At 35.0% G+C, this 22,880-nt stretch overlaps 1 protein-coding gene and 1 long non-coding RNA gene across 2 annotated transcripts; one reads left to right on the top strand and one right to left on the bottom strand.

Moving 5' to 3' along the window:
• Nucleotides 1-365: 365 nt before the first annotated feature.
• On the bottom strand, nt 366-22,223 carry LOC141485766 (uncharacterized). Its single transcript, XR_012467436.1, has 2 exons — nt 21,967-22,223; nt 366-4,472 (listed from the first exon to the last, which is right to left on the bottom strand). It is a non-coding gene; the product is annotated as an uncharacterized lncRNA (long non-coding RNA).
• Nucleotides 2,063-13,939, top strand: LOC111503950 (N(4)-(Beta-N-acetylglucosaminyl)-L-asparaginase). Its single transcript, XM_023158423.2, has 6 exons — nt 2,063-2,181; nt 2,238-2,406; nt 9,136-9,361; nt 10,583-10,770; nt 12,965-13,072; nt 13,643-13,939. The coding sequence occupies exons 1-6, from the start codon at nt 2,067-2,069 to the stop codon at nt 13,875-13,877; spliced, it is 1,041 nt and encodes a 346-aa protein (XP_023014191.1). The 5' UTR covers nt 2,063-2,066; the 3' UTR covers nt 13,878-13,939.
• Nucleotides 22,224-22,880: the final 657 nt, after the last annotated feature.

Genomic DNA, 22,880 nt, shown 5'->3' on the forward strand with positions numbered 1-22,880 from the left:
TTGAAACTTTCTATGTTTTTTAGCACTTTTATTTGTAACTAACGTTAATACAGTTTCGTCCTATAAGGACACTTTCAAACTGATACATTAAACTTGTTTAATATATAACTTATCATTTAGTTACAAATAGAAGTGGTAAAAAACATAGGAAGTTTCAACTTTCTTTTCCTCATAATTATTTCCTATCAGGTGGTAACAGCTACATCCATCAATTTATTAAAAAACACTCAATTTGTTCATTATGACTCTATGTTATGAAATGAGTTCAACCTACTCATGTCATCGATGAGTAATGTCTTTCATTTGCTTGTTTGATTAAATCCCAGTCAAAGGCATCTTGTTTAAATTGAAATTTAAACTAATAATTGAAATAGACTAAAATTTATTGAATAATATCTGATTCACAGGAGTTTTTATTTAATGAGTATACAATTTGTACATTCAGAGCACTCTATAACACATTCTTCCTCTGATAAAACTTCTGTACCTATTTCAAAATTAATTCCACATCTACATGGGTAATAAAATATATTGTCTGTGAAATGTAAGTCATTCTTTGCTAACTCCGCATAAATTAAATAATTCTCACTGAAAGTATCTTGAAGAAGTGAGGCATCATATTCCTTCCTTGTTTTCTCATTTCTTAGTGTTTTGAATGCTTTATCGATTAAAACAAATACACTGTCTGATAGAGAATTCCTTCCTTCTTGATGCTGTTTATCAGGATGGTATTTCTTTATCAGGTATTGATAACTACGTTTGAGTTCCTGATATGTTGCATCTCGACTGCATCCTAAAACAACATAATAATCGTCTTTCCTCTCACTGTTCATATTGTTTTGAAAGTCAGTGCTCTGCTGTACATCTTCCATTCCAGGTGAGTGTTTATGTTACCACTGAGATATTTCAACTATCACTATAAGAAGGGATAACAACATTTCACTTATTTTTATAATTTATTTATTCAAATTGAGGTTAGGTACCACTAAACTCATCCTTCATTTTGAATAAAGTGAGAGTGGTTAAGGTCCCGTTTGAAGTTAACATTGTTAGGGTGCGTTCCGTTATCAATTATCGTAGTCACTTGTTCGAAATTCCCGAAGTGGAGTAGGTATAACTTAACAGAGTTTTCAAAGTAAATCCTAATTAGCTGAAAATGTTATTCGATTGTTCAGAAGAAAGTATCAAATACGGACAAATCAATAGAGTCGTTTTATATGCATCTTCTCGAGCAACCATCAGTATTAACGAACTGGAAAATCGTCGGATTCAGAATAGCATAACTCCGTAGAAAAATTTACTTGATCCCTCAACAAGAAAGAGATTGTGGTGGCCCAATTTCTCGATATCAAAAAAGCATTTGACAATGCACTACCTGAATCTATCGAATCAGCTATGACAGAAAAAATACACAGAATCGACCATAACTGGCAAACGCTACCATGGTTGGTTCATTCCAAGGCATTTATATATCCTTTGAAGTATGTTTCCGAACAATTTAATCAATAAAACACGCGAGAAGCACAGGGTCGGATTGGACAGAAGGATGGTTGTCTCTCAACACACCTGGGATGCAATCGCTAGCCGGGGAAAAGTAGGGTCGAGAGGCCGCGCTTTAGTGTGAGGGATGGCGCCTTAGCAAGGGCTGGAAAAAGCCACCCGGGAATAGGTAGGGTCGAGAGGCTGCGCGGTAGTGTGGGGGCGCTTATGCGGGAGCCTGGCTGGCATACGCCATTCCGACAGCATATTTTGTCAGACACTTGGGAAGCCACAAAAAAGCGTTAAGAAATTTTAGTGAAAATTGTAATGCTCACCTTCAAAATAAGATATCGTTTGGAACAAATCAAATTTTTAAAGTAACATGAGTGTGTTGAATCATAATGAAACGATTTCGGGTTTTTCAAAGAACGATGTAGGATTCGAAAGATTTTTTCTCATTTTCTTGAATGTGATTCTAAATAGTCCAATAAGTATTCTAAAACTATATCATATCTAAATATTGTAATTTTTTAAGCTTATCGAATTCTTTTCATTAAGAGTTATTTTTCATTTTCAGGTATTTCATCATGACTAGAACCATGAAATTAATTCTCTTCGTAATTATTTTACATACTCAAAATACACTACAAAATATTCCTCTTGTAATAAACACGTGGGGGTTCAAAAGTGCTACTCAAAAAGGTAATACGAAAATGTGACATCAAATGCAAGTTACCGTAGGTTTGTACAAATTTTAGCGTGGCAAGTTTTACAAGAGGGGGAAGTCAATAATCAGGACTCAGCTCTGGATGCCCTCACAGCGGGATGTAAAACGTGCCAAGATGAACAGTGTGACACTACAGTTGGATATGGAGGCTCACCAGATGAAAATGGAGAAACTACTTTGGATGCCATCGTCTTTGACGGGTTTGTACATATTTGATGTTTTTGAAAGATCCAGATACTTCTCATTATTAAAACTTTTCATTCGATTTGATTGTAACCGCATGGAATTATAAAAATTAAAAATGTGGGTGAGAGCAACAATAAGGTTTACCAAAGACATACCTTATCTAATAAGGACATTTTTGTGATATTTGCCAAATTCTACTTATCTAATTCGACATAGATGTGATAAAAATATTTGCGAGAGCATAGAAAAAAGTTATCAACGGCATAACGAATATTATAGTGTTGAACTAACCTATAAAATTATCAAAAGCATAGTTGACTGCCCAACATTACTGGAAAAGTTAAATATTTGCATTCCTAGAATCTGTTCCAGACACCCGAGTACTTTCTATATGAAAACATCTCGCACAAATGTTCTGGAGAATTCTCCGATTCATACCATGTGTGAAGTGACAAATTCTGTTAGCGATAATTTAGATATATTCAGTTGCAAATTGTCAAATATAAAATCCCACTTCCTAAAATAATTGTTTTGTCACCTATAATGAATATAAAATGTGTAGTCTTTATAGTCACGTGTTTGTATTGTTTGTAGTGTTTGAAGACTTTACACTCACTTGTTTGTGATGTGTTTATTATACTCTGTTATTTCCTGCTCTGTAATTGGGCTATGTCCTGTAGAGTATTGTATTACAAATAAATATATAAATAAATAAATGAATAACGTAATAATGACATTTTTGTGGTATTTGAAAAAATCTACCAATACTACTTCATGTAATGAATTGAACAATATAAGGATCGTTTCACATGACTGGTCAGTGTTTTTATATTTCAGATCAACTCTGAATTTGAAAAAGATAAAAAATACAACTTCCCTAGTACTTTCGTTTCTCATGATTCGTATTTACAGTATTTTTTAAGCAGAAAAATTTTCCGAATATTACCTCTATCTCAAAAATTTGTCATAGAAACGTTTTTTATAAAATAAAATCAAAAAACCGTTATGAAATAGTCACGAAATTATCACAGAAATGTTTCTACAACTAACTCATAAAACATAGTTTCCTATAAAAGTAAATTGTTTTGTAACCGTTTTATAGCACGTTTTGGCGAGGTTTTTATGATATTTATAAAACTATTTCATACTTATTTTATAACTGCTTCCTTTAGCTTTAATGAAATTGTTTTAATGGAATGCTCTCAAACACAATTTTGTTTTTATTACCATATTTTCACTTTAATGATAATTTACCAACTATTTTATAGTATGGTATATTTACCACGATTCCAAAACAATAAAATAACTGTTATATTTTTTCTGTTGCCAAGAAGAACCAGCCGACATTGATTATAGAGGTTGTGTAATGGGGAATGTTCCTCCTGACGAAAATCAAGTAGTTTTCATAGAAGAGCTCTAAAACAATGCATTTTAAACTTATCATTTCAACCTTTTTTTTTTAATTATTTAAATACTTGAAAAAGGGGAATGTAATAATGCATTCAACATTTAAAGGGATTCGTTTCTATTTCACCATTTTTCAACATCGGTTATAGCTAATAAAGGACAGTGAATCTGTTACCTGTGTGAGACAAACAAAGATGACATATTTCAGAGGCGTGCTGTTCTGTTTACTTATGTTCCGAGTTCCGAGACATTCTGTGACATATGACATTTTGTGCACCTAACCTATCTTCCTCTATATAAAAAAATAACAAAACAACTATTGTTTATGTGGCTTGTGGAGGTGGTATTGAACTATAATTTATATTTTGCCTTAATTGTTGATTCATAAAGATAATTTTCCTTTTTTAAAGTAGAATATCTAGGTACGTATAAATGATTTCAACTCGATATAGGCGCTGTTGCCAATATGTGAAATAGAAACAAATCCCTTTAAAAATTCAAACCCAACATTTGAAACATCAATTTGAATACTTTTCGAAGTGAATTTGAAAAACTCATAACTCACCTTTATTTTGTTCAAACTTGCATTTGCTGTAATAACCCAAATTGAGAAACATTCCCCATTGCAGCAGTTCTACCATGGGCAGTTTCAAAATCCATCCGACAGCTCCCCCTGAAAGCACGAAATTGCCTACAACTCAATGGCGGCCATTTTGAACATTTATTAAGTTTTGAAGGTAATAAATTAGTACAAGATTCATTTTCATTTTTTCATTGTGTTAATTCAATCATTTGGAATGAAATGAGCTAATTTGCCATTAGTTTTTGAAATCGATAAAAATTTTTTTCGTAAAGTGATAGTTTTAGTTGCTCAGTTCAAGGCACGTCATATAGACGAAGAAATGACTGGGTGATCCATAAAAAAATCTTTTTGGAAGCTTTTTGAGTCACCCTTTATAATGGAAATACTAACAAAACACAAAAAAATTGTAAAAGGTTATTAATGACTGAAATAAGTCGATTTAAGTGGAGCACCATGTATGTATACCCTCAAATCACTAGCTCAAAGCTTCTTGGAAATTTAGCCTATAATCCATGGGAGAAGCTTCTTAGGCAAAACATCCTGATAAATAATATTTATCCAAACAATACATGAGAAATCCTATCTTCATACAAGCATTTTTATAGAAATCTATAGCTTTAAAAGTCGTCCGACTCTGCCGCAATACCATCACTCCTAGAACTATAGTGGTAATATATTAGCACAAAATATGTTAAAATATTTGCTGTTGTTACCAAATTATTTTATAGAACGATGCCATTTTAAAATATTAGCAATCCGGAATACTGACATTATAGATGAGTTAAAAATATGAAATACCTACCGCGCATGTATGTTATTTACAGCTGAAAAGTACATAGATGTTATAAAATTATATTATTCAGAACAAACAGTTCGCGATGAGAAAATTAATACTTCTTGTATAATTGGTAATGTTTTCCAAAAACATCAATAAATGAGTGGCGCGCTTAAATTTTTCTAATAATAGGCTATATAATTGTCAATAAAATTTCATTCACAGTAAAAATATAAATCTTTGAAGCACAAACAATGTCTTTGATAGTTTTATAAGTAAATAAGTGAAATTATTGAAATGGTTTCATTCTCTCTATCAGTTTTCAGTTTATGACATATCTATTATACGTATTTTCCTAGTGTCCAATACAAAATTAATTCTTGCGCCTTTAAAAAACATTTTATAAACTTTTTAATTCCATCTTTATCGTTTCCGGTTGCATTATATTTTACCACGCTTACATGGAACTACTAAATTGTCAGATAGACAATTTGACTTCAAAGAAAAAACCTTAAATGAAGACGTGATTTTCGAACTGACAGAATTGATACATAGATCCTTGGAGAAAGAAAAACCTTCTTTATGTCTTTTTATAGACCTAACGAAGGCTTTCGATACTGTCGATCATCAACTACTGTGTACAAACTTTAGAAAATAATGGGAACTGCCAAATGCTTTTCGAAAGCTATTTTCGAAATAGAATGCAAGTTGTGCGAATTGCAGATACAATTAGCAATCAAAAACAAAAAGAATGTGGAGTCCTACAAGGTACGGTACTGGGTCCTCTGCTTTTCAATTTATATCTAAATGAATTATTCAATTTGGACAGCGTTGGGAAAATAATTGGATACGCAGACGATACTGCGATATTCTATGAGGCAGACACTTGGCTTGATTTGAAAAAGAACGTAGAAACAGATTTCCACTTGCTCAAAAAATGGTTTGACCAAAGGCTCCTGACAGTGAATCTGGAAAAAACTAATTTCCTTCCTTTTAGCTGCAATCTATCCAATGATTGTCCATTTGAAACTCTTGATGTCGGCGAACAAGGAAAAACAATAAACAATCAATAAAACAAATAAGTATTTGATTTCTCTCCCTGAGAGAAATCAAATACTTTGGGCGTCTACATAGATAGAAACTTAAGGTAGAACTCTCATATAAAATATACAATAAAAAACTGCAAACAATGCTTCACAACTTCCGTTCCTTGAAAAATTATATAAGAGTAACCTACAAATAAGAAAGTGTGGTGTTCCTCAAGGCACGGTTTTGGGACCTGTATTTTTTTTATTTACATTAATTAATTACTAATTATAAATCTTGATGGTAATCTTCATTCATATGCAGATGACACCGTGGATGTAGTGGCTGGAGATAACAGGGATGAGACCATATTGAAGGCTGAAGTTGGCATGTCAATTTTGAAACATAACTTGAGTTATGACTTGCTCACACTCAAAATTTAATGAAATCAAAATGTATAGTTTGAATAGTTTACAGCAACATTTTCAAAAATGCAATTGCACTCTTAAATTAAACTCCAGAAATTTTAGAATTTATATAGATTGTTGCCTGAAATGGAAAAAACATTCACTCGAATTACCAAAAAAATTAAGAAAATCAGTGACGGCTCGTGCATTGGAGAACAGGGGAGGCTAAAGTCATAAAGACTATATATACACAGAAAAGCCCGCCGGAGTCGCGAAATTTTTTATGTTGTTGCACGCTTTGCTTAATACTAAAGTTAGGGCATGGGCATGACAATGCGTAAAAAATGCATGAGGAGCTATGGACTTTATTTTAGTTTGTAAACCATTTAAATGACCGGCCATGACCGCAGCCCCATCATAGGTTTGCGCAATTAACTTTTGCCTAAAATTATGTGTCACACGTACGAATTAAAAAATTAAACAAATCGTCAGCTGTGCGCCCAGATGAAACATCATGAAAACCCATATAACATTCTACCACATTACCATCTTTGACATATCTAAAAACGATTGAAAGTTGTGATATACAGGTAATATAGGTAGTTTCAACAATTTCCCATGCAAAAAAAGAAACACTTTCAATCTCCTTGCTTATATTTTCCTTAATAATATATACCACACCGTCTATAGTAAGCTCATTTTGGATGGTTTTTGAGGTACCTGAAAAAACGCTACCGTTTAAAAAAGTGCCAAATTGTGAATCATATTTGCCCCATAACATTAAAAGTTCCTTGTAATTGCCGCGATTAATCGAATCTTCGGTTTCATCGTGTCCACGAAAAGCTTATTCTTGGGAAACCAAATAAATCGTAATATAGATAAGTCTTTTTAAATTCGACCGATTTTCCCTAATTATTATTAAAAGAAATTATGGCCTCTTTCTGAGCTTTATCTAAAGCTGTTGTTATATTTTGTTTGCTAAAAAATTTCAATTTACAAGACGAAAATATATGCTCCTTATATTCAAAATGTCTTTCTGTAGAACGAGGTAAATTTTTCAAATCGGAGTATTTTAGATCACAAAAAAGTTTTTCTCGTTTAATGGAGCCGGTTAATCAATCGCATTTATCGTACCAACTGATACTAAATCCTCGATTTTGTCGATTATCTGACGTTTTAATTGAAATCAAATTTGGTTGAGGCCTTCCCAGAGTTTTAATAATGTAAAATTTATTATCATAAGATAAAGACTTGAAATTATTTGTCAGCAACCAATCGACTATATTGTCAGATTTTTTAATTTCGTCCAACTTATCCATAATAAATGAAAAAAACTTACCGAAAAGTGAAAACCTGAAAACACCTTGAAATTGAAAGAAAACACTTTAAAAACACATTAAAAATATTACCAAAAAGCACTGCTATAATACAATACTGCCTGTTTTATACACAAATAACAAATATTATCAAGAAGCACTAAAACGATTTAGCAAAATATTTTTCAGTCCCGGTCCGTCACGACATCCCGTCCGAATAATTAAATAAAAAACACTAACGGAGACCAACTGGAGGCTAGCCTCCTCTAACGCTATAATTTCTGCAACTCAAATTACAAATCGGGACGTATGTCGCTGGTTGGATCGGTCTCGTGGAGTCTGTGTATTTTAAAGCGGTCGTAGGCTTTGTTCCTTGGCGGTGTGCTTGAGTTTTGTTGATGCAGGATACTACGTAGTAAGAGATAGTGTTTTTTCGGGCATATTATGTATTCATATTAAAAATTAATGGTAAAGTAATGATAACCAAGCATTTTCAGAAAAAAAATAATTATTTTTCAATATCTTTTAATTGATTGCGATGAATAGCCTCAAATTTGGTGGGGAGGCTAAGCCCCCCTTGCCTCCTCTGACGAGCCGCCGCTGAAGAAAATATCTTTATAAGTTCAGACTTCTAAGAAATATAGTATTTGAAGTGAATGCATTATTAATGCCTTATTTTCCAATATTATGAACTATGGAATCATAGCCAGAGGTGGTGCATATGAAAAATAATTAAAATCTATCAATATTCATAAGTATGCAATAAAAATAATTTTAAAAAAATCTTTTAGATTGTTAGTCTTGTTCAGTAGATATTTCATTTCAACTCTCAGACAACCATTCTACAAACTCAGTACCATTTATATAAAAAAAAATTCACAAGTACTGACATCATTAACCATCAGTATAACACAAGACAAAGACCAATGAATGCTTTTAAATTGCTAAATGTACTCTACATTTAATGCAACAACACTCCATATAATACATATGGAGTGTTGTTGCATTGTAAAATTTATATTATAACTCCACGAGAAATTAAACAGTTAAGATCAACATATATCAATATATATTCATATATTCTTAATTGAAATATTTTATTTCCATATGGGGATCTGCAAATACCGCAATTCTTGAACTATTAAAAAAATTCTGAATAAATCTATCGAATGTATTTCTATGTATTGTTATTTATCATTTCGATCAAAAATTCAGTTTATTTTCTGTAGAGATTCCATGGATATGGGTGCTGTTGGTGGTATCAGAAGAATAAAGAATGTTATCTCAGTAGCAAGGCACGTTTTGGAAAACACGGAACACTCATTCTTGGTAGGAAGTTTGGCCACAGACTTTGCAACCAAGTTTGGTTTTCCTGACGAATCACTGCAGACAAATTTTTCGCTGGATCAATGGAGGAACTGGAAAGAAAATAAGTGCCAACCGAATTTCTGGAAGGTTTGTTGGTCTGTTTATCATTTACGGTAGTTTAATGTGAAGAAGTTGTTATTGTTTACCCAGAAATGACAAAATTCACGTTTTGCTTTGAAATAATAAATAAACAGGGCTATTTAAAATCAAGTTTCTGCATGCAGATCTCGTGAACAATAAGAAATAGACTTCGGTAGGGGGCAGGCATGTCATCAACGTTTATTACTTATCAAGGACAGTTGAGTCCAACGAAGCAATTGTGGTCTAGCACTACTGATGAGACCTTGGTGGTGTGAAACAGCACTAGCTGGTATTGGATCTCGAATGCTTTATTTTTGGGTTCTGTTTTCATCTAGATGTCTTGCAGTGAAACACACAAGACGAATCTCGTTCGAAAATCTGTCGAAGCTTGGTTTTGCATCCGACCGCCTCGAGTCCAACGAAGCTTACCCTAAGACCACTGATGATACCTAGACGATTCGAAACAGCGTTGTCCGGTGTTGGATCACGAATGGTTTATTTTTGAGCTAGGGGCTAGGGTTTCATTTAGTTGCCTTGCATGGAACGATAGGATCAATTTTGTTCGGCAGCCAATGTCAAAGCATGGCTTTGCACTGGACCGTCTCGAGGAGCTTGATTCATCTTGGATATTCATAAACGGTCAATCCCATAGGTGACGTTTTCGTAAGGAGAAATGTTATCGGCATTTTCTCCAACGAGATGCTGACATACATCTCTCTGGAAAATGTCGTCTCGAATCAGTAGCAAAATAAAGTACTTAATGAAGCTATAGATGTAGAAGTGATGGGACAAATTGCGCTCCAGGTTCAAGAATCATTAACCTATGTCGCGGAATGACGTCACAACGACCTAAAATGTAAAACAACAATTTGAAGATGATCTGTATTGTTGCACAGACATGTTCAGCATTTAGTTGACTAATATGATTAATTTGTTGCAATTTTTGCCCCATATTTATTGAACTAGCGAACTGATTTTCAAAAGGAAATCAGCAATGGATGTAGAAAGAATCATTTAGTCACACTAATATTTAAAAAAACATTGGGAGGTAACACCTAGAAGATTACATGTTTCGCAATCTTTTTGGGACGAAACGTATCTCCTTCACGAACAAACTTGATATTCTTCCATATTTTCTGTTTCTGTGTAAAATTGTTTCAGTTCTATACGAAATTTGTAAAAAAAACGGAATAATCATGGTCCTGAACTTTCCATTTTTATCCACAGAATGTACAGCCAGATCCAAAAGCTACTTGTGGACCTTACAAAGTTTCATATGATAATTCAATTTCCCAATATTATCAGAGTCAATATAACTCAAAAAATCATGATACTATTGGAATGATTGTCATTTCCGGAAACGGACATATAGTAGCTGGGACATCCACAAACGGAGCAAAATTCAAAATTCCAGGGTGAGATGTTTTCATATTTTTTAGAATATTACAAATAACAAAAAGCGAGATATTTATTTATTTTATTCATTTATCAATTCTCGGTGTATGTATACAATACACTTTATATTTTACAAAACAATTGATACGAAAATACAAAATATTTCAATTTTCTTAATTTATTTTTGACCACAAACCGATGATTGCTAATAAAGGCCTCTTTTACCTATTTTCGACTTAGGTAACGGGTTACCAAAAGATTTCAACATTTTGCATATAAAGCAACTGATTTCAATTAGAAATAAAATTTAAGTGTTGAGAATAATCTTAATTTTTCCATTTTCCAGAAAATAAAAATAAATATTTTTCTTTTACGATCAATGACTTAAGTTTGAATCATATGCATGAATTTCATTAAAACCAAGTTTCCTATCTGAGAATTTCATTTACGTCTTCATTAGAAACTCCATTTAGGTTTCTCGTTTTGTTATTGACATTGGGGCATGATTGAATTTGACTAAAGATATTAGTCTTTCGGATGTATGTCTTCTCGATTTGGTCTTCATCCGTTCCTTTCATTTCTGGCCATTGTTAGATGCATCAACACTTTACGTGGACAATTGGTATCAACTTTCAATTCGACAATAACCAATTGATTTTCCATGAATTCAGCAACGTTTTTACCTTTTATGTTGTCTTCTATTTTTTTTTTAATTGTATCATGTTATTTCTTCGTCTATTTTATCCAGTATATCTTCTTTGTGGTTTCAAATTTGTTCTTAATTGTGCTGATGTTTTCAATTTGTTCTATCTGTCTTATTTTTTGCTTCTTTTTTTTCTTTTATTCAAATATCTCTGTTTATTTGCTTTATAAATTAATCATTCATTGCAACTAATGGTATAAATTTTGTATTTTTTATTTCCCTTGAATTTTCTGTCATCTATTCATTTCGTCATGTTCTGGCCAATAGGAAAATATCGCAGGGGGCAAATCTGGTGAATACGGTGGCTGAGGCATGATTACGGTGTTGTTATTTTCCAAAAAATTACAAAAAAGCAATAACGAGTGATCAGGTGCATTATCGTGATGCAAACACAATGAATTGTTTTTCTACAATACTGGACGTTTGCTTTTCACAAGCGGTACATCATCATAACTTCAAGATGATACTACTTATTGACCGTACAACCACGTGCTAAAAATTCCTAAATTTATATGGATGAAATGAAATATTAATGAAATGAGCGATGAATTCGGCTACACCGGTATTATGTTCAATGGTGCGAGTGGATATCTCAGAATTTTCAACAACGGCCTGTAACATATCACGCTGACTTTCTTCATTAGATTGCTTTTGTAGAGAAACCATAGGTTTTTTAAATGATTCGTATTATTTCAAATTAAGAACTAAACGTCTAAATATTGATTTACCAGGTTGTCGCCTCTCTGGATACCTATTATAGTAGGCACGTTCAGCATATACCTACACAATTTCTTTGGCACAAAATGTAACATGACAACATATCAAATTTTTCAGTATTCGAAAAGCTGCCCTTTTACATTTGTAATACAAATTAAGTTGGTAACGAGATGTGAAAGTAGGAACGCTAATATGCCAAACAACAGTATTATTATGACAAGAGAACATTGTGTGTCATTTTTTCCAGCGCGTACTATCTAAAATTGAAGAAAAGCAGGTTAAGTAATCACTCTTCACTTTGCGCGAGAAATGATTATGAAATCATATTTTGTGATACGTTGCTGTATTCACAATGAAAAATGGAGTCGTATACAGGGTATATTTTAGTTTCGGCCCATATAAAAATACAAAGTTGATGCTGTTTTCTAAAAGACGAAACGTCACAGAAAAATTCTGCTTACGTTATCGTGTAGTCCTTAAAAAGTGGACATGGCAAAGTGCTATTTGTTTTACATTTCTTTCGAGAATAAAGCTAGGAGAAAATTGAAACGAAATTCTTAAATTTCAGTTTTTCTCGGATATCTCCGAAACTAATCGAAATATTAAAACTTTCTAAATGACATATTATTAGGCACATAAATGCGTTACTTTTCTCTGATTCAATCAACCTCGTATCACTTACCGTTTCCGATATCCCCATGCTGTTCATTCTTATCTTGGACACAGTTTATATTTTTTGGGTCATTCACTTTAATTTCAGTTATTTTTTTAAATGAGGAATGTTTTACACACAGGAGGGTTGGAGACTCCCCAATACCTGGAGCTGGAGCATACGCAGATAGCAGAGTTGGTGCAGCAGCTGCAACTGGAGATGGTGACATCATGATGAGGTTTTTGCCAAGGTCAGTAGTAGGGTAGGAATGAATGAAATATCAAATACTTACGTGTTTAATTATTCACCAAATATTGTTAGTATCGATACTGTTGATGGCAGTTGATAATATATTTCGAACACAGTGATCAACGTTGGACCAAGGCAGGTTTTTCAACTGGCCTAATTGAAAGTCGAGTACTTGTTTGTTGTCCTTCTTGAGTCAAATCAATCATCACTTGAGTTTTATCCAATGATAATCCAAAAATAATTCACAAAAATGAGGTGGCTCGTCCTTTTCATACATTTTTCTAACAAATTTGTGTATGTCTCCGTCTTATAAAGTACTTCAGACACCAGATATCATGCGGATATCCAATTCGTGTCCTTTTCAGGATGAGCATAATATTCTACATTACACTTGGAATGGATATCCTTCGGTGGATATCCTGTAGAAGACCAGGTTGGTAGCCTCCGAACATTTTAGATATATATTTTGGACATCAATTGGATATCCAGTGGATATTCATCGAATCTCCGTGTTTTGTTCACTTGTATGTTGTTTTGTTTTCATTTTTTATTGACCGTTATATTTTCACAGTTTTTTGGCAGTTGAGAAAATGAGAGAAGGAGCTTCCCCTTCCAAAGCGGCTTCCATTGCAATATCAAGAATTGCCGAAAAGTATCCGTCATTTTTTGGAGGGATCATCGTAGTCGATAAGAAAGGAAACATTGGGGCGGCTTGTAATGGCATGGATACATTCCCGTTCACTTTAGCCAATGAAAAGTATCCCCAGAGCATCGTTAAATATGTAGTTAAGTGTGAACATACATAACATATGCCATTGAGGCATGCAAACACACATTATTAGAAGTAATAAATAATTCTTAATTGAAAGGGGTATATTTTCAAAATATATTTTTGGGAAAGGTTATGTATGAAGATGGAGAAGTAGAAAGCCAAAACCTTTCTTTCACAAAGAATTCCAGTTATTTATTTGTTGACAGTTGATTTATCTAAACTATATCCATCCATCAAATGTGCATGGTGTACGTAGTGATCAAAGCAAGATCACGCACATTTTCAACAGGTGTACACCCAAATACAGGAAATGTTAAAGAAAATATGCTGAATAATAACATAATTAGATTCAATTGACATATTATAAATGAATAAGTCTTCACAATGTTGACATGAAACAATTGAAAATTATATAAAAAAAACTATAAAAGTTCAATGTAAGATACAATCCATTGATAAAATTCAAAGAGCTTCCATTGATATCACACACGTTACATACTGAATTAAAATCATAACCCATTATATTTACTGCTGCTCTGAGAATGAAATGTTTTCTGGTATTCAACGTTTGTTTGAAGGTGATTGACAATGTTTCATGATGAATTTCACTAGTTCGGACTTCCATTGTCTACTATATAAAATGATTTGAAATCCCTGAAACAACTAAAAAAGAATAATTAAAAATGAATAGCTGAAAATAACAATTATATTAAGCAAAATAAACCTGAAATGAAATAATAGTGAAATAAACTACAAGTAAAAATATAACAATTGAATAAATAAAAACAAAATAAAAATAAAGGAATGAAAAAAGAAAATAAAAATAAAAAGTGTAGAGATTCCAAGTCACGTTAGTTCACGACGTTTCGATTGTTAGTATCTACAATCGTCTTCGGGTGATGACTGGACTGATTCCTCCGAGAGATGACCATTTATAGGTCGTTCAAATACTTTCACTTATCCCTGCTTTCCATTTTCCGCTTCACTGGTTCCGTGGGAGATGACCGTTTTGGCGGGAGTTGGCCATTTTTCGCTTGATGATGGGTTTCCATATGTTGCGTATTTCTACGCTGGCTTGACTGAATACGTTGTTGGACAACATGTATGCGGTTTCCTTGAATTTTCTCCTAAACCAATGTTCCTCTCTGTGCAAGATCTCAGCTTGGGACCACTCGATGGTGTGTTGATGGGTCCAAACATGGTCTGCTATTCCTGATTTGCTGGTTTCCCCTCGTTGTGTGTGCTTCTTGTGCTCGGCAACGCGAACATTCAATGACCTCTTAGTTTCACCAATATAGGATTTTCCGATACAGGGTATCCGGTAAATGCAATTCTAGGAATCGCAGTCCGCGTTTGGTGGCCTGGTTTTCGTGAGGCTGCTACGGATAGTGTTACTGGATCTGAAACAGTACAACATCAGAACCTGTTTCAGATCCAGTAATAATATCCGTAACAACCTTACGAAAACCAGGCCACCAAACACGGACTACGATTCCAAGAATTGCATTTACCGGATACCCTGTGAGTGCGGAAAATCCTATATAGGTGAAACTAAGAGGCCATTGAATGTTCACATTGCCGAGCACAAGAAGCACACACAGCGAGGGGAAACCAGCAAATCAGGAATAGCAGACCATGTTTGGACCCATCAACACAACATCGAGTGGTCCCAAGCTGAGATCTTGCACAGAGAGGAACATTGGTTTAGGAGAAAATTCAAGGAAGCCGCATACATGTTGTCCAACAACGTATTCAGCCAGGTCAGCGTAGAAATACGCAACATATGGAAACCCATCATCAAGTGAAAAATGACCAACTCCCGCCAAAACGGTCATCTCCCACGGAACCAGTGAAGCGGAAAATGGAAAGCAGGGATAAGTGAAAGTATTTGTACGACCTATAAATGGTCATCTCTCGGAGGAATCAGTCCACTCATCACCCGAAGACGATTGTAGATACTAATAATCGAAACGTCGTGAACTAACGTGACTTGGAATCTCTACACTTTTTATTTTCATTTTCTTTTTTCATTCCTTTATTTTTATATTGTTTTTATTTATTCAATTGTTATATTTTTACTTGTAGTTTATTTCACTATTATTTCATTTCAGGTTCATTTTGCTTAATATAATTGTTATTTTCAGCTATTCATTTTTAATTATTCTTTTTTAGTTGTTTCAGGGATTTCAAATCATTTTATATAATAGACAATGGAAGTCCGAACTAGTGAAATTTTCTGGTATATTGAGTTGAGGCCTGGTACATAAAGATTCATTTTTTGTATGAGCGGAGCACAGGGGATGTTATTATTTGATAAATTGAAACTTCAACTAGCGTTTCCTGACATGTCTAATAAACAGTCCGTGCGAAGCTTATTGTTAAATCATCTGAAAATGGAACTTTTAACAGGTGATGATCAAATTCATTGCCAAACATGCGCCTAACTAACTGACTGTTGTAAGATAACAAGTATAGCTGAGGCACCAGTCAATCTAATAATAACACTGATGATCTTCAAACATGACTCAATCTCGGACGGAAGCACCAAACTGTTACGAAGGTTCAATCTAGCAGACCACTATTATAACCTTTATGCAGTCACTGTGGATCTGGCGTTGAATCTGGTCATTATTACGCCTTGGTCAAAGACGAAACGGACTGGTTTAAGTTTGACGATAGTCGTGTCACTAAGTGTTCTGGCGAAGTATTGAATTTATTGGAGCCTCTGGAGACACCCTACATTTTGTTTTATGAGAGAGAGAGGACTTTGGAAAATTAAGATCTTCAGATGAAGTGGTGCTGCAGGTTTTTTCGGGTTTTCCTGCAGGTGAAAAAGCAAATGCGCCACTGGAATCGATGAAGTCGCCCCGGAGCGTCAATTAATTTTTGTTGTTGTTTTATAATTCTAATATAGAAATGTGACTTTAATGAGGAATCTACGTGTATTCAATGATATAATATGAAATTGGTTCAAAAGGATAGAATAGTCAATTCCCATGTGGGGAATATTCTAGTTCGGACCTTACATAAGCACAGAATAGCGTCTTTACTACTTCTATATCTCTGATTTCTCTTCTACGACCGGTCGTATAAATAAAATTAACTAGTGGAAATTAGACAAAAGTGTTTTTATTCATTTCATTAAAGTGATCATGAATTACCACAAAATAAACAAGTCATCAATCACACATATTAGTGAATAAAAATCACTTGAAAAACAAACACAATTCCCAGAGGGATTTTGAGAATCATATTGGGCAAACATTTCGAAATAAACAGCTATATATAACGAATCAGATTTATTTGATGTCAAGCAACTTTTTGAATTAAAACTTCTTTACACTCGCTTGACTTGGGGAGTAAGCTGGTGAATGCGTGACGAGAGCGTTACGAAAAGTGAGATCGGGTGAGGCGAACGGAAGTTGAGAGGGAGGTATAAGTGAGGATAGAAAGAGAGAGAGTTACGTTTCGTATATTACTGTAGGGACAAGATATTTACGGTCGAGTAGGTTCTGAAGAATTAGGAGACAACTATCATACGTTGCCATTAATTTTAGCAGGAGATTTCAATGTTAATTTCGCGTCCAAAGATGGACAACTCTTGGTAAACTTTCTACAAGATAAATTAGAACTACAAATGAATGATAACCGAAATGAGTCTACCACAAGACATGGAACAACTATCGATGCAGTTTTCTCTAGATATTTTTATAATTTTCTTTCGAAAACATATGTGTCTTATTTCTCATACCATAAGCCTATTATTGTCTTGGTCTTACAATCAATCATAGTAATTATTCGACAGTATCCGATAATGTATCCGATAATTATATATATAGTTTTAAATCATGCCCTGAAGAAAATAACGCCGGCTGCCACTGGTAGCTGTAAACCAATTGTGACGTGGCTTAGTGCGCGCCCAGTCAGACCGACTTTTCGCGAATGGTCGATGTTCGCTGCCGTTCTAGATGTGGCGAGAATAATGCCACCGGCTTCCGGTAGTAGAAGGCCCCTGGATTGAGCGAGACAGACGGTGACGTCATCACACCAGCCAGGTTGCTTCTCAGCTCGCAAGGCATACAGACCATCCAGTTAACCAAATTGTCACGTGGTGTCCTGTCACCCAGCGGCGAACCAATCAGAGTGTACCAACTTGTCACGTAGCATCCACAAACTGTCAGGCAACACGCCATTTAATCAGAGCACACGCTTTTGCATCTCAGAACATTGTGGCGGGAGATTTGAATCTTCTGTAGAATAAATAATTAAGGCAGACAGACACGCCGTCACAGCAGACTAGACATAGTAGGTAACAATTCCGATGAATTTCCTACGGGTTTCGATTGCCAAATATAAACACGATCCAGTCGCCTATCGAGACAGTCAAGTGGAAGTGACAGTGCGGTAAGCGGAGCAATCTAATAAGGTGATAAATATTTGAATAAAAGTTGAAGTTTGAGTTGAAGTGTTTTCTTGTATTGAAAGTAGAAGAAAGTTAACATTGACATTAACAGTAACAGTTTGGTTAATTATTGGTAAACCCACGGGAAAAGCGTAACAATATACATATAGATGGAGTTTTAAAGCACACCCGCTGTTTATTTATTCAGCTACAATCCTCGATATAATACCTTCTAAATTTGTAGCACATCAACATAATACCAGAAGTTAATATATCTAATTCGTTATCGTACCAGGCTGCGATAAAACAATAGGATAGCGTCATTGTAATCATTTTGCCCCAAAACTTTATACTTCACTTCCTGTTGAAATAAAAATCATAAATAATATCAATCTCTTAAAAAAAAACAAAACAATGGCTTTAAAATTTCCAAAGAGAAGAAATATATGATTTTGTCAACCAGAAAAATAAATGTTGAACTTCTTTAACGAAATAAGGTATTTTTGAAAATCCATTATGAACCATATAGTCAAATATAAATGGACACATTATCACAAATTTTAAATAATATTCACAAATTATATCTCACTTTTAGCAGATACCACTCCTTAGAGACGTTTTATATTTAAATGTTTAATATTTGATGGAACGTTATAAATTTCATCACCAATTTCAATCCTTTATTGTACTTTCTTATTGAAAATTCATTATATTTTCTGTCTACTGCCACACTACTGCTCTATGTGGATAGGAAGTCACGTATAAGCGATGGTTTCACTGAAACTTGAGCTTCTGTGACGAACATTGTTTACTTTTACTATTGTTATATTATTGATTAAATTATATTATTATTATCTGTCGTTTGCGCTGGTCAGGTCCTAACCCTCGAAGCCCCGATACATTCGGGAGGTCGTGCCAGCATTATCAACCAACGACCACTACCCACACCGCGGTGTAAGTGATCACTGGGTCCGAGAATCATGTGCCCTGAACAAGCGCACAGAGCCAAGAATGACAGCTTTCTGCCTCTGTTCGACTAAGATTTCTGCCTTAGTGCGGCAAGCCGGTATGATTTTAAGATTCAAGAGTAGGGAGGGCATCATTCCACCAAGAAGTCCAATAATCAGAACAACCATCTTGACAGAGTGATCTGGATAGAGTCTGCGGAGTTCCAATAAATTCGGCACTTCGTACCCCACAATGAATTCAATATCCCCCGGAGCGTAGGGCAACACCGGTGTGTCGTCAATACCGTAAGAGTACCGTAGATGGTGATATAGCACTCTCAGGGCCGAGTTATGTCGATGGATATAGGCCGAGACCTGGACATGCTGGACATGCTTTTAGCAAGTGCATTAGGGTCTCGGACGCCTCGCGGTAGGCCCTGCACCTTGTGTCAGGAACCTCTATACCCATCACGCGACTGCGGTAGACTAAGATGTTGAAGGCACCATCTTGGCAAGCCATGATGAACCCCTCCGACTTCAGCCCCTCGACCTGAGGAAAGCAAAAGTCAGGCGCTTTGATAAGCCAAGGTCTTCAATGTTATTGAAAAAGACCCCATGCATTCGCTTATCCTTGTGTTTCCGCAGAAGTGAGGTGATCTTTGCGACTTTTATGAGCTTTTTGCTGAACGGATTCCAACTCGGTGACAGAGTTGTGATCACCCCGTTCAGTGTCGAAAACTAAACCGAGTTGCTCGGGCAGCTGCCCTAAAGAGAAATGCTCCATCTCCTGATATTTCATGGTCGCGGACCATGCAGAGAAGGGGGTCCGAACTTCTAACGACTTTACAGGCTACATCCTGTACCATCCTGTCATGTAGACACTCCAAACTCAAAAGTCAACGGCTTCCCTGTTGTCGGGGGAAGTACAACCGTGAAACGGATGATTTCGGATGCAAACTCTTATAGAGATGCATCATTTTTCGGGTGTTTACGTCGAGTTGATACAGCTCCTCCCGAGTCCACTTCAATACTCCAAACGAGTAGAGTAAGATTGGAACGGCAAGCATATTTGTTGCAGCAACTTTGCTCTTCCCCGACAGTTCCGATGACCAGATCTGTCGAAGTTTGTGCTGATACTTGCCGCGGAGAGAGTTCTTCACTGCTGTTACTTCTTGTGAGTGGCGTTGTTTCACCCCGAGGTAAGTATACGCCTCTCCGGCATCCAAATGGTGTAGGATGGTTCCATCTACAAGCTGCACATCCTCTCCGTAGTCCCCGCATCGCCAATTGCACATTTGTCTATCCCGAATTCCATACCGATAGCATGCGTGTAGTCTTCCACCACCCTCAAGGACTGATGGAGATCTTCTCTCCAGAGGCATAAAGTTCAAGATCATCCATATAAAACAAGTGAGTGAGGGAATTGCTCTGAAATACACCCCTTCTGAAAGTGACCCACCCTGTTTGGACTCTGGCTTGACCAGATGTTATGGTGAAGCGAGTTCGTCAGAGTGGTATCAGTTGTTCAATACATCTCACTATTTTGTCGGGTACCGAAAGGCATCTGAGCAAATGCAAGATGAGCTCATGCGATGTTGTATCAAATGCCTTACGGTAATCGATCCAGGCCATAGAGAGGCTACGCTTATATTGTATCGAGTCCTGCGTTATTATTATTATTATTATAATTATTAAAAAATTTGATACACTTTTTTATGTATTTCAATAAATTCTTAAAACAATATGTTCACATTGAATTCCAAATCCGTTTGTTCTACTTCTTGTAAAAACTGAAAATGGTTATTGAATACCTGTAAATGTTGTAGGTCAAGTTTCTCAAGGTGATTGGTTAACCAAGTACTCACCTACTACTTTTTCATTCTTTCAGACAGTTGATGTCACGTTTATTATTATTCTCTGAGATTTGTTATTGTTGTTTTAGTGTACAAAACGTATTTTTCCATTATAATTTTGGATATATGTACTAATTTACTGGAGATACAAACTACATACATGACTAAGAGCAACCTGTAAACATATTGTATTTTATCTGTAACGTCATTAAAATAGTACATCTATATTAACGGAAATACTATTTAAAAGTAGGGAAGGGTTTCTCCTCTACATTTTATTCTTCCTGTGAAATTATCTTATTAAATATTTGGACTATGGTATCGTACAGATTTATATCAGGCATTATTGAGAAATTATAATTAGAATCATTATTCCTTTGTGGTTGTGTTAAAACGAATTGTTATGAATTATTCAATGGAAATATTACGGCGGAGTGAACCGCTGCTTGCAGTTTATTTGATCAAGTAAACAAACCAATTGATAAACAACGTACAAATTACGTATGTTATAAGCCGTATGACTACTTTCAACTGGTAATCAGTTTTAGTACAGTAAAATTAGACAAAAAATGAGTAACGGAATATATATGTGTGTGTATGTCTTTGCTGACCAGTTAAGAACAAAACTATTTGAGTGAAGAGTAGATGAAAGTTGCAGTCTTATAACACAAATTTTTCCAATATTTCGACAATGTTTATTATCATCTTCAGGAAAACGGCAAAATGATTGTTATGTAAATAAAAGTTAGTACGGTTGACACTGTCAAAATTACATGCAAGAAATACACATATAAAACATGTCAGTGTGTTCTTGTGATAAAACAATTAATGTGTCACATCAGGTAGAAAGCACATGTGCTATAGATCACCTTGAATCTTAATCATGACATATGAAGTATGACATAGAATTTAAGTACTTACCTAATGTATGTCAAAGGATAAAACATGAAATAATAATTAATTGTGGGAGTATATGCCTCCAGATGAGAAAACTTTATTGTCAACTGCAGCTACCGTATGATGCAAAAATTAAGTTTAACAGTCTTCATCATTTTTTTCAACACGTCCTTCCAAGGCACCATATGTACAATTGGTACCAGAACAGTTGCAGCATATCTTAGTACATTCCACACCATACCGTCGACAAGTACATTTACCACTATCACTTGGCTCATTTGTATCCGGTGCAGGGTTCATTTTACATATTATGGGCTGCAGCTGGTCCCCCACACTCTTCGAGGTTGGCAATATTGGAGTTCAGGGTTTTCCAACAAAGACAATGTGAATGTCAACGAAAAAGATGCTGAACAGCAGCATCTTCACTTGGTGAAGCAACATTCACTTTTGGCAGTTGTGATTTTTTTTTCAAGTAGAAATTATATCGTGGCATATTTAAAATCTGTCTGGATTTCCTCCGTGCAACGATACCGATGCTTTGATGCCAACATCTATAAATTCCTTTCTATTTGCATTTTCAGATCCAAAGTAGTCCAAATGCTGAATTCTTCACATTTACAAAAATATCACGTTCTTTATCACTGAACATAGATGACTGCAAGCAAATATTTTGTGTGTTATGATATATTAAAAGTACCAGAAAAGCGGTGTCGTCTGCAACAACTGTTACGTGCCTTTTTTCTGCCAAGGTCGGTGCTGTTCTTACAATCAGTGTATCAGCATCATCTGTAGCATAAATTACAGTGTGTCCATTGGCTTCTAAGTGTTTCCCAAGCATGATGCTTTGCCGATAAGAAGTGGAGAGTTTTTGGTAAATTTCACTGTTACCGCTGATTGTTTTTTTCGTATCTGATGCTCAACATCCTTTGGGCTGGAGA

This window comes from Leptinotarsa decemlineata, unplaced genomic scaffold (assembly GCF_025532065.1).
Source record: "Leptinotarsa decemlineata unplaced genomic scaffold, Ldec_3_MD MMD2_tig00026336_RagTag_RagTag, whole genome shotgun sequence".
In the NCBI taxonomy this organism is placed as follows: Eukaryota; Metazoa; Arthropoda; class Insecta; order Coleoptera; family Chrysomelidae; genus Leptinotarsa; species Leptinotarsa decemlineata.